A 13,863-nucleotide genomic window follows, 5' to 3' on the forward strand; every position below is an offset into this window, starting at 1 on the left:
AATGATTAATATTATGTATGCTTATATGTTGGTTGGACAAGGAGAGGAGAAACACGTCCTAGAAGCAGTTTTCCTGTGTGTCCTGACTAGCTTGGATGAGACTGAACTTTCTCCCCTTCAAACTGCCTTCAGTAAATGATTTCAGTATATTGAGGTAGTTTCTCTTATCTCACAGGAACCTAGCCGGCCTTAGGTATACAGTTCCCAGGTGCTAAACCAGGCCTGTCTTTGGGAAGTAGATGCCTGGCTCCAGGCTGGCTGATTTTGGGGATTCTAAGCTTTAGCAGACTGGTCTTTGTTGTGCTAATCTAAATGCTTGTAGCTTGTAAAAAGGTGAGGCCAGGATTACTGGCCTGCGGATGTAAAGAAACAATGTATGCTTTGCCTCAGTGTTCTTTCTGTAACTCCTTTTGATGACATCACTATATTGCGCCCTTTAGAGGTACTATGATCTATATAAGGGAGATTTCAGGGCTCTTGGGGGGGGAGGGGGGACACACGTGCACCAGAGAACCTGGGAAGATGGGGCTGAGGACAGAAGCGGAGAGAACAAGGGCGCATGTGCTTGAGAGATCCTGGGGCCTCCATGACATACATCTCTTCCATGTAATAAACTGCTGCTAAGACCAACCAGCCTGGCCCCCGTTTCCTTCCATCGCCTGACCATCGCCATCGACCTCCCTGGAGTGGGAAAGCGGCCTGACCGCCGGCCTTTTATTTTTTGTGTGTTTACACAGCTACCTTTATTATTTTTATTTTTATTTTGGGCTTTTTGGGTCACACCCGGTGATGCTCAGGAATTACTCCTGGTGGTGCTTGAGGGACCATATAGGATGCTGGGGATCGAACCTGGGTTGGCCGCGTGCAAGGCAAACAAACGCCCTACCACTATACTATCCCTCCAGCCCCATCCCTGGCTACCTTTAAAATGTCAGGGATGTAGCTCAGAAGAAGAGCACCTGTCCCGGAAGCCTGAAGCACTGGGTTAGATTCTAAGTACAACAAAAACCCAAATATTATCTGCACATATCTTCTGAGTTGATGAAACAGTAACAACTCATAAAAGCCATTTGCACTGATTATACAAACTATAATTCCCACTGTATTCTTCCTGATAATAAATGAGAATTGTATTATTATAAACCTTTCTCCATTTATCCCACCCATGTGATTACATTAAGAGGATTTCAAACCCCCTCTTGTTAAACATATCTCCCCTCTCTGGGAGTAGACTGGAAGTTGGGTGTTACTAATTTTAATCTAAGTTATAATAGGTATGGCAGCAATTTATGGTAGGAAACAAATGATTATCTTATAGCATCTAAAGTTTCTGAAAGCAAGAAAATGTAATACTAAATAAAAGTCTACTACCAGTTTACCAGTCCAAATTTAGCTTCAATTTCTCAAATATTATCTAGACCATTTAAGTGGGCTAACCATTACTCACCAGTATCTTATTTCCACCTCAATGCATTTTTCTCTTGGGGATCATATTGTATGACATGCCTTCCTCTTCAAATATCCCTGTGCTCCTTCAACTGACAATATTTCCTAAGGATCTAAGTTCCTGAAGAAAACCAAAACTTCCAATTTCTCCATGAATTGTCTTATTATTGCTTCAGTCCACACAGATCCCTTGTGAACACCTTATGCTCCACAACTAAAAACTGGCTGAAAATCAAGTGGAATTCCAAAATTGTAGCAGCCTCCCAGTAAAAAAATCCTTGTCACATACTCTCCTGCTAAGACTGTAGGACAGGAGAGACTTGATCTCAACGAAAGGACAGCATGTCTCTCATTTTAGTCACTCACTTACCAGAACTACAACTGGCACTCTGACAGAAGTTGGAGCAACATCTGGAACATTCCTTAGCAGGAAGATGGGTAGCTGGTGGGAACACAAAAAAACACCAGTACCAATGCTGTAAATGGTATATTTCTCTCCTGCTAACAACAAAAGCAGCAGTTCAGCAGCTACTTTGAGTTGAAACCCAAAAAGGGTTTTGGAGGCTAAAAACAAGTCCCAGAAGTAGAGGGATCACAATGGCATCTGTGTAGCTGTTAGGACTAGAAATAAAGTAACCTTCATGGTATAAGTTTTTCTCATCTTACTTCCTCATAATTTTCTAGCAGAATTTTTAAGTGCCTACCATTTTTATTACTTTCACCACTCAAAGGAGAGAACTCCTTGTACAATGACTTCCTCTTTCAGAGCTACACCTCATCTTCCAGGGCTAGATGTTTTCCTGTTTCCTAAACCACAGCAAAAATTATTTTTGTCCAATATATGTCCTGATAATTAGACGAGCCACAATTTACTCAACTACACACACGCAAACTATGAATTCCTCAGAATACAATGATTAAAAATGACTATATCTGGAGTTGGACAAATAGTACAAGGGCTAAGGCACTTGCCTTGCATGAAATGGAACCCAGTTTGAATCCCCAGTACACAAATGGTTTCCCCAAGCACTACGAGAACTGATCCCTGAGCACAGAGTCAGGAGTAAGCCTAGAGCACAGCCAAACAAAATATTCAAAGCATTATTCTTATTTTATCTGTAAGACCCTGTCTAAGGATTCAATTCCTAGCATTGCCATGCCAATAAAATAATTACTTGGATGTTTTTAAAACTTATCCAGAGATCGGGGCCAGAGAGGTAGCACAGCGGGGAGGGCATTTACTTTGCATATGGCTGACCCAGGTTCGAACCCTGGCATCCCATATGGTCCCCCAGCACCACCAAGAGTAACTCCTGAGTGCACAGCCAGGAGTAGCACCTGAGCATCTCTGGGTGTGACCTAAAAATGTTTAAAAAACAACAAAAACAAAAAGCAAACAAAAAAACTTATCAAGAGATCAAAATTCATGAGAAGCCAATCTAATCTGCTTCAAATTTTTTTGGTGTTTTGTTTTTGGTGCCAGGAATCAAACCTAGAACTTTCCACATGCAAGGCCAAGTGCTTCAGTACTGAGCTATCCTGGGACAATTTTCCAAATTTAAAATCGCTCACTCTCTACCCTGAGTCACATTAGGGTCCACTGGGGTCTTATAGCAGTATATATACTAAAGAATTCTTACTGAAGAGTTAAGAGACAATCTTTATTTAGGTGAAAACAATGCATTGGGAAGGTGGGGGAGGTGTCACAGCAGGGAGAGTTGGGCCATATCTGGCACTGTTCAGAGCTTACTCCTGCTTGCATTTAGGGTTTACTTCTTGCAGGATTAGGGGGAGCATATACGCTGCGAAGGACTGAACCTGGGTTGGCTGTGTGCAAAGCAAGCCCCCTTTTCACTGTACTATCTGGTCTGATTTTTTTTTTAAAGGGCATAAGGAATTTCATGGTTAGGTCAACAAGAGATTTCAGAATTTAAAAAGCTCTATCAACATATAATATGCTAATTTTAATACACGTACAAATATAATTTTAGACATTAAATCAAAAATTTCAGATTTTTTTATAATTCTCCAAACTCTTAAAAGGAATTGAGAAAAACACTTACTCGTAATTTTTCACAAGCTGATAAAGGCAAAGAAGAATTCCGAGCCAACAAGCACTGTTATCAGACTGAAGATAGTAGCCAATTTTGTCTACAATGGCAGTCCAACGGCTGGGATAATCATGTTTGATAATATGATGAATGCATGTTGTCAGCTGTACTCTGAAAGCAAAAAATAAACAGTAGGAAGAAGTGCCACCCAGATAAATTAACTCATATGAAGTAAAAGGCTATGCGGATCAGAGTAACTCAACAAAAACTATCTGTTCTTTCTGATTTTAAAAAAACCAATATACAGGTGATGGGGGGAGGGGTGGTGTCCAATTTTCAATCCCATTAACTGATAAGTTTCATTTAAAACATTTTTTGGGTCTGACCCAAAAAAAGCCAAAAAAAAAAAAAAAAAAAGCAGCATGATTTGTCCAGAAGTTCCCAGATTTACTTGGTCTAACACATCCATCTCGGGGAAAAAAAAATTATTATTTTAACTCAGCAACTCTTTAAGCAAACAAAAAGCACCATTCAATTTTACCCAAAACTACTATCCCCTTTATCCTTACTTCCACCCCAACAATATAATCTATCTTGGACTGCTATAGCATGTATAAATGTCTAATTTTAATGGTGCACTCCTAAAGCACATCATTATATATAAATATTAATGATAAACCAATTACTCTAATTTGAAAATGTTTGGTTTTATGAAATTCAACTGTATTAAGAAAACAAAACAAAAAGGAATTCTGTTAACAGCAATCACTAAATTTTTAGCTATAAAAACAGGTCAGTACATCTAAACGTCTTCCCTCTACACATTACCTAGCTCTTCTACCCTCAAGTCATATACCTGCCAATACAGCGAAGTTCAGAATATACACACACACACACACACACACACACACACACACACACACACACACATATTTTACCTGATGAGCTCAGGAGAGTGAATAATGGCTTCTACAATATTTTCTCGAATACAGTGTCGGTCTTCTTCTGGTATAGTATAAGGGGATATGTCCCCTGATGCTGCTTCCCGATCAGGCCAATACTGTGTTATCATATTTTTCAAATAGATAACACCTAAAATACACATAAATTTGACAATAGTATTTACTGTGAATATCCCTTATAACAGTCTACATCTTATCTTCTTTCAGACCAGTAATTAATAAAGATATCCCTTTCAAAAACAAAATACTGCAGGCCATTATTTAAAGTGTGAATAATCAAAACAGCTAGTAATTCCCCAAAGAGATTGTTACAAATAAACTATAAAATGGCTATTAATTTTTATATCACACTCATGACAGAGTTTATCCATTTTTCTGTAGGAAAGCTATTTATATTTTTGGGGTTGTTTTGTTTTGGGACCCATAGCAGTCCTTGGTGGTTACTCCTGTCTCAGCACTTGAGATCTGCTTAAGGCAAAGAGCAGGAGGTTCTGGAATCCTCTTGTTTTTGCGCCATACCCAGAGGTACTCTGGGCTTACTCCTGGCTCTGCACTCAGAGATAACTCCTGGAAGGCTTGGGAGACCATCTGAGGTGCTAGGGATCAGACCCAGGTCAGTCTCATGTAAGGAAAAAATTCGACCTATCACTTTGACATCTGCATTCAGAAATTATTACTGGCAGTGCTGTGGGGACCATATGAGATGCATGGCAAAAGCCATACCCACTGTACTAGCTATACTGTCCCAATTGGAATCTAACCCCAGACTCCAACATGCAAAGTTGGAGTGCTTCAATTCTTTGAGCCATCTCCTGGCACTATGTATATTTTACCAATTATTTTTCTACACAAAACTTCTAAGGACAAAATAATAAACATGCCTATGTCACTTCTAAAATTAATTCATGTAGGGGCTGGAGAGATAGCACAGCAGGTAGGGCGTTTGCCTTGCACGCAGCCGACCCGGGTTAGATTGCCAGCAACCCTATATAGTCCCCTGACCACCGCCAGGAGTAACTCCTGAGTGCAGAGCCAGGAGGAACCCCTGTGCATCGCCGGGTGTGACTCAAAAAGCAAAAAAAATAAAAATAAAATAAATTCATGTAAATCTATGCCCCAATGTGATATTAAGGGGCAAGACTGTGGTAGGTTATTAAAGTAGGCTTTGCCCTGAAGTATGGCAAAAGTGAAAAATTATAAGGGGGGATGGTGTGGGGGAGGGCGCGGAGCAACAGAGCTGACTCAGGTTTGATTCTCAGCATCCCACATGCCCCCCCAAGCACCGCCAGAAGTTAATTTCTGAGTGCAGATCCAGGAGTAACCCCTGGGCATTGCCGGGTGTGACCCAAAAAGAAAGAGTAAATTTTAAGAAGGGCTGGGGTTGTATACACAAATGTTTATTTGGGACAGAGAGAATAGCAGTTAAGGCATGTGCCTTGCGTGCACAGTTAATCCAGGTTCAATCCCTTGGCTCTGCATATGGACCCCACACCCTACCAGATACAATGCAGAACACAGAGACAGGAGTAAGCCCTTAGTATAACAGATGGGATTGTCTAAAAAAAAAAGGGGGGGGGGAGTGGCTCGGAGAGAATAAATAGTGCGAGGGTTAAAATGCTTGCCTTATGTGGTAGACTTCATTTTGATCCCCAGCACTGTCTGTGATTCCCAGACAATACTAACCCATGAGCTCAGTATCTCAAACTGTGGGCCCAACCACCCCCACCAAATACGGATTAGCTCTTAGTCATTGAGATAATTCAAATAGTTGCTGCATATACTTTTTATTAGCGGAACTTAGATTTTTATCCCTAAGACCACATGCCCCCCCCGAGCACAGCTGAGTGTTTAGAAGTAAACTAATCAATAAAAATTAAAGATCGAGGCCAAGAATATGGCTAAGTGATGAGTACTGATTTGATCCCTGGCACTGTCCTTGCATGTGTAAGATGCCAGGTTCAACCCCAGTACCACCTGGTATCCAAGCACCTCACAGCGTAGCTTTGTGTGCCATAATACACAAAAGGGAGCGCAAAGAGAGATATTAGAGGAAAAGGGGCTTGCCTCATATGTTGCTTACGAAGATCTGATTTCTGACACTGTATATGGTCCTCTGAACCCTGCACTGAGTGATTCCAGCAGACAGAGCCAGGAGTAAGCCCTGAGCACAGTCAGTAGGACCCAACATCTTATCCCCAAATAAACACAAGGCACAAAGGAATAGAGTATACATTCCTATTTGCTCAGCTTAGTTTAAGAGTTGTTTAATCCAGCACAACATGTAAAGTGAGAACTGTGCTACAAGCATTACATGATTTCATCTACTCCATCCACAATGCTTGAAATCTACTACAAAGACAAAACAAGGGTTAGGGATCGCGTAAATGGATGGAGCACAGCATGCGAAGCCTTGTTTCGATCCCTAGCACTGCTGAGAAGGAACTCTAAGCATCAAGTCAGGATGACCCAAAATGCCATTTGCTGTGCCCCCAAATCAAACAGGTATCGGAGAGTAATCAAAGAAAAACAAATGTTTCTTTCAAAATCCAGCAGCTGAGTCGAGTGACAGTATAGTAGGTTGTCTTGCACATGGACAACCCAGGTTGGATCCCTGAGCACAGAGCCTGGAGTAAGCCCTGTGTAGTGCTTGGTGTGGTCCCCAAACAAACAAACAAATTAAAACAAACAAAATTAAAAACTAGGACACAAGACTTCTTATTTTGGGGAAGAAGGTGGGTTTTCTTGGGGGGAAGGGGACACTTAAGTTCATACCTGGTGGTGCTCAGAGGAACATATGCTGTGCCAGGAATCAAACTCATGTTGTCTGCATACAAGGCACATGCTTTAACCCCTGTACTATCTCTCCAGTCAAAGAAATTGTGCTTTCTAAATGGTTAAAAGAATAATAGCTGGGGCTGGAGGAATACACAGAGGGTAGGGCATCCCATACGGTGCCCTGAGTACCGCCAGGAGTAATTCCGGAGAGCAGATCCAAGAGTAATCCCTGACTATGCCAGGTGTGACCCAAAAAGACAAAATAAAACAAAACACTAAGCAAATAGTGTTAAGGAACAATGGGATAAATTTTTTATCTTAGAATCAACCACCAGCGAAGCAAACAGGAAAACAAATGCTTCTCTTTAAAGTCAATGTAAATTCCACTACCAAATATCAAGGTTCATTCTGTTATAAACACATAAGGAAAAATAACTTTTAGGAAATCAAGTCAATGAAGGAGTATTTCAACATGTGTCTATTCAATTATAACCTTTAAAACAATACATTTACATATACTCAAGAAATAATCCAGAAAACTTGCCTGCCTGTCTCACAGGTAAATCCAGTTGTTCCGACATAGTAATCTGAAGCAGTGTTGAAACAAAATTCAGAGACTTGTGTGCCTACAAACAGAAAATACATTTTAAATTTCTGCAAATATTCTCAGTACTATATTCCACTGCTCATCTATCAAAGAGGCTCATCCAAAAAAGCAAAGCAGTCCTATTTCCTAGTATACATCTATAATGAACTAAAATATCAATATACTCTAACTCCCAGAACAATTGTTTGTATGTATTTGCCTGCATACTGCTGCATTTCCCATTTATCCTCAATTAACATTCAGTAGCTTAGATACAACCCCTGTGATACCTGTGTCCCTAATTTGTATTAAGTTTCCCATATAAACATTCTAGTAAGTGGCTAAACAAATTAAATCAGTAAAAATAGTCTAAGGATGTTTTCAAGATGTAAATACTTCATTAACATAAACGTCTTATAGAAGTGTTCAGTTTATGAAAAATAATTAAATACACCCCTTTGATCATTTGTGGTTTGCATGTTATATTTCAATACAAATTTAAAGTCTAATTTTCAACAGAGTAGCACTGTAGCACTGTCCTCCCTCCCTGATTTGCTGGAGGGGGCCCAGTAACATTGTGAGACTTGTTACTGTGTTTGACATATCAAATATGTCACAGGTAGCTTGCCAGACTCTGCCATGCGGGCGAGATGCCCTGGGTAGCTTGCCGGGCTCTCTGAGAGGGGCGGCTGTGCGCAAGGCAAACGCCCTACCCGCTGTGCTATTGTTCCAGCCCTTCAACACAGTAAAAGTACTAATACAAACTATTGGGACCAGAGCCACAGTACAGCAGGTAGGGTGTTTCCCTTGTATACAGTCAATTCAGGTTTGATCCAACACACTTATGGTCCCCAAGCCTGTCAGGAATGATCCCTCAGCACCCCCAAGCATGGCTCAAAAACAAAACAAAAAACTATTATGGTAATTTTAAATGTACATATGGATTTACAATACAACATACAGAAAAGAATGAGAGGCCCTAGAGATGATATATGTTAAGGCATTTGACAAGTATGTGCCTGCCCCCAGTCTGATCTCTGCTACCACATATGGTTTCCCAAGCAATACCAGGAGTGACCCCTGAGCTCAGAAAAAAGTAGATTCTAAACACGAACATTGCTGATGACCCCAAAACACAGCGCACCCCAAAATAATGAAATACACCAAAAATGCCATTTTAATATATTTCCAGAGTTATTCAAAAGTAGATGTACAAGAAAAAAATCCAATCCCATCAGAAAATGGGGTGACGGAACAGAAACGTTCTAAAAGAAGAAATCTGAATGGCCATTTTAAAGGCACATGAAAATATGTTCTTCATCACTAATTATCAGACAGATGCAGATCAAAACAACAAGATACCATCTCACACCACAGAGACTGGCACACATCCAAAAGAACAAAGCAACTAGTGTTGGCGTGGATATGGGGAGAACGGGACTCTCCTTCATTGTTGGTGGGAATGCCGACTGGTCCAGCCTTTTTGGAAAACAATATGGACATTTCTCAACTAACTAGAAATTGAGCTTTCATTTGACCCAGAGATACCAATTCTGGGAATACACCCTGGGGGCCCAAAAACACACAGCAGATACAACATCTGCTCTTCTATGGTCATTAATGACCGTAGCCAGAATCTGAAAACAACCTGAGTACCCAACTATGCAGCTGTAAGAAAAATGAAATCATGAAATTTGCCTATAATTGGATGGACATGGAGAGTATCATACTGAGTAAAATGAGTCGGAAGGAGAGGGACAGATACAGAATGACTGTATTCATTTGTGGTATACATAAAACATATACAGTAGAAGACTAATATCCATGGTCAGGGAAAACAGGGGTTAGGGGGACAGGTCAATAGTTAGAACGTTATAGCCAGAGTTCAGGTAAGGTAAAGAAACCAGTATGACAAATAGCTGGGAATGATCATGCTGGACAAGATCTGAGGGTTAAAAGTAGGTAAAAGGGTATTTTTTTATAACCTTTCAACATCAACATTGCAAATTATGATGCCCAAAAGGGGGAGGGAGAGGAGGGGAGGTGGGGAGAGAGAGAGAGAGAGAGAGAGAGAGAGAGGGGCGCCTGCACAAAACGGGGGGGGGGGGGTTGAGGGGTGAGGGGAGGGAACCTGGGAACACTAGTGCTAGGAAATGTACACTGGCGGAGGAATAGGTACTGGAACATTATGACTGAAATCCAACCATGAACAAAATCTTTGTAAGGGTCTATCTCTCAGTGATTCAATAAAAGTAAAAAAAAAAAAAAGTAAAAGTTATTGATAAAAAAGTAGGTATACAATTCTGTATGATTTGAATTATTTTTAGATCTGTGGGTGTTTAAAATTTTCCACATTATTATTCTTAGTTGCATGTAAATTCTTTTTGGGAGCAAGCATTATAACCTCTCAGTGTCTGCATTGCAAACCATAATGCCCAAAAGTAGAGAGAGAGAGTATGGGGAATATTATCTTCCATGCAGGTAGGGGGAGGATGGGAATGTGGGGGTATACTGGGGATACTGGTGATGGGGAATGTGCACTGGTGAAGGGATGGGTGTTTGACCATTGTGTGACTAACTCAAACATGAAAGTGTATGACTATATTTCACGGTGATTCAATTTAAAAAAAATTCTCCTTTTTGATAGCAGGGAAAACCATATAGCTTATCTTTAGGGTGCTGAAATTAGGAAAGATTAAAACACTTTTTGTTTTCCCTATTTTATGCTATATACATGGGTCACTTTTATAAAAAATGCCAATAAGTTACTAAAGACTGGGATGGTGCTCAGTATTAGAAGAGTAGTGTGCCTTGCATGTGCAGGGCCTTGTGTTCAACAACTAGAAATGAAAAAGTTATGTAAATCATTCCTATATTTCCACTGCTTCTGATTATTTTTAAGTCGATACAAGTCCACCTTATTTTGTTTCATTACCTCTCCAAGAAATATTATCACCTCCTATGTCATTTCCTTCCAGACAAATTTTTACTATCTTGCACACATTTATATAATTAATAATAATTGCTTTAGTTTCCTCTTCACAGATTGCCACCAAAAAGTTCAATCCCTTTAACACCACAATCAATGATCTCTCAGCAGAGGCAGCAGTAAGCCCTGACTGAGCACAGCTGAATATGAAACAAAAATTAAACCCCAAAACAGGTAACAACAACAAAAAAAAGATGCACTAAGCCAGAATACAACACTGAAAATGACAATGAGGTGTCATGATCTTAATAAGACTTTAGATGCCAGAGCAACACATAGCAGAAAGTACACTTGCCTTGGATGCAGGAGACCTAGTTGATTTTGTTTTTGTTTTGTTTGGGGGGGGGGGGGGGGATGACACCAAGTGGTGCTCAGAACTTACTCTTTGCTCTGTACCAAGGGACCACATAGGTTCCAGGGATCAAACCTGCAAAGGCTATGGGCAAGAAAAGAGCCATACCCACTGCACTATCACTCTAGCCCTCAGAGAACCAGTTTTGACCCCTCACTGTCTAATATAGTTCTCCCAGCACCACCAGGAGTAATCCTTGAGTACAGAGCCAAGAGTTAAGTCCTGAAGCATTGCTGGGATGTGCCCCCCCCCCCCCCGCCAACAAAAACTTAAAAAAAAAAAAAAAGTTCAGTGAAAGAAAACAATAAAGTAAAACATGTAATAGTTGTCACTGTCACTGTCCTCCCAATTCTTCACTGATTTGCTAGAGCGGGCCCAACAATGTCTCCATCGTGACACTTGTTACTGTGTTTGGCATATCTAATACATCATGGGTTGCTTGCCAGGCTTTGCCATGTGGGCGAGATACTCTTGGTAGCTTGCTGGGCTCTCAGAGGGGCGGAGGAATCGAACCTGGGTAAGCAGGATCGACCACGTGCAAGGCAAACGCCAAAATCAGAGGATGCTCTGAAAGAACAAAGGAAGACCTCCAAAGACGAGCAACAGTATAGCTTGCCTTGCACACCGCTGACCCAGGCTGAATCCCTGGCACCCATAGTCACCCAGGCCCACAAGGAATGAGTGAGCTCTGAGCACAGGACCAGGAGTAAGTCCTGGGCATCGCTGGGTATAGCCCCCAAACAAAAACAAGACAAAAACTCAGAACAGAAAAATAACATCTAAATTGAAGCTCCCGAAAGTAGCAGGTGGATAAAAGAAAAATACCTGCCCTCTCTAGTGCTCTTAAACAGTTATGATCACACTTCTTTAAATTTTATTTTCAAAGAGTTGTTCACAGTAATTGATTACATTCAATATTTCAACACCAATTCCACCACAATTACACCTTCTCATCACCATTATTTGGAGTTTTCCTATCACCACCCAAGCCTGCCCCAAAGGCAAATGATGCTAAATTTATTTTGTATTGTTTGTTATGAATAATTGACTAAAAGTGATCCAAAAAGATTTTCTTAGAGAAAAGTGTGAAAATTGTTGAATCTCATCTAGCCACTAAGCCCCTGTATCAGAGAGATCTGATCACACTTTACCACTATCAATTTCATTCAACATGGAATTCACATACAGCTTTTCCACTTCCTTATCTCATCTGACCCATAAATGCCAAAATAAACCAGCACTCAGTAGAACATCCTTTTCCACTCCCCAGTTGATTTCTCTCAATCCTGGATTTTAAGTACTATATGTAAAATAAATTATTTCCCATCCAGCTCATTCTAGCATCCTTACCTTAACTCCTTTCTATCAAAGGATTAACCTAACCTTCCTTATCATAAGCTTACATTCAATACCTGAAAATCAGGACCAAGGAAATACTTCAAAGGCAAAGTAGCAGGGGCTGGAGCAATAGTACAGCAAGTGAGGGGTTTGCCTTGCACGTGGCTGACCCGGGTTCAATTCCCAGCATCCCATATGGTCCCCTGAGCACCACCAGGAGTAATTCCTAAGTGCAAAACCAGGTGTGACCCAAAAAAAGCAAAAAAAAAAAAAAAAGGCTGTAGCAGATGTTTGATCAACTCTACAATGTTTAGCAAGGGTAAGCACTGAACTGTGAAATCTAAACAGCTGGGAAGAGTGTTGCCCCCACATACCTTAAGCACTGCTTAGGAGGTCTCCCTGTACTTCCCCCCCAAAGTAACAACTACCATCTTTAATAATCTTTAATATTTAATATATTCTTTATTTCAATACCTGAGATCTTAATTTTACTTTGCAAAACCATGTATAACTCCCTTCATTGCCATTTACATCTTTATTTTCCTTATTTCCTTCCCTTTACTGTAGCAATGACTAGGGGCCAGTGGTCCCACATTTGTCTAGTATTCCACCAGGCCCTCCCGTTGATCGTCGATTTGCTCGAGCGGGCCCAGTAACGTCTCCATTGGAGACTTTGTTGTTACTGTGTCTGGCGTATCGATACGTATTCCACCAGAACTTTTTTAAATTGTTAACTCACGGGCCAGAGAGATACCAGGGCTGGGGGGCCAGGCTGTGGGCTGGAGCCATACCCCAGAAGATGAGGATCCCCACAACATGGCTAAGATCGGTGACCAAGGCACCCAAAGGGTCCAGTGACAGCACGCAGGAATGTGGCACGCCAGCTGGATGTCCTTGGGCATAAAGGTGACACGCTTTGCGGTGAATGCACAGAGGTTGGTGTTGTCAAAGAGCCCCACCAGGTTTTCATCATTCCAACACCACACCCCTCACCAGAGACAGCGCTTCCCACCACCACAGTCCCAAGGACACCCCCACCTCATGCCCACCAGACCACACCCACCAGTGCTCAGGAGTGACATCCAGAAGTGTTTGTGGGAACATACACAGAGCAGAGCTCCAGCAGCGAAGACCTCCAGAACCAACCACAACCATGCTGAGACCACTCTCCACACGCATGAAGGTACCGGCAGAGGAACAAAGGCATGCGGATTCCAGGGCTGAGATCTCCAAGCCTGCTCAGGTCGGGGCTGAGCATCTTCCACCCAGATCCTCCATCTTCCAGTAGGCAGGGGTCACACCCACCAACTGCCCCCTGGCGCTGTGTAATCCCATTAACCGCCAAGACCCAGAGACTATAAAAT

The 13,863-nt window shown here is 41.4% G+C and overlaps 1 protein-coding gene across 2 annotated transcripts in view; it reads right to left on the reverse strand.

Moving 5' to 3' along the window:
- Nucleotides 1-13,863, reverse strand: part of IPO7 (importin 7) — a 70,568-nt gene that overhangs the window by 39,099 nt on the left and 17,606 nt on the right. For both annotated transcript variants that reach the window (XM_056116041.1, XM_056116040.1), the window contains exons 2-4: nt 7,779-7,860; nt 4,436-4,589; nt 3,510-3,668 (exon numbers count right to left, since the gene is read on the reverse strand). In XM_056116041.1, the coding sequence (XP_055972016.1) occupies nt 3,510-3,668; nt 4,436-4,589; nt 7,779-7,860 (395 nt within the window). The remainder of the gene's footprint in view (nt 1-3,509; nt 3,669-4,435; nt 4,590-7,778; nt 7,861-13,863) is intronic.

Source organism: Sorex fumeus, unplaced genomic scaffold, assembly GCF_029834395.1.
Source record: "Sorex fumeus unplaced genomic scaffold, SorFum_2.1 ptg000030l, whole genome shotgun sequence".
Lineage (NCBI taxonomy): Eukaryota > Metazoa > Chordata > Mammalia > Eulipotyphla > Soricidae > Sorex > Sorex fumeus.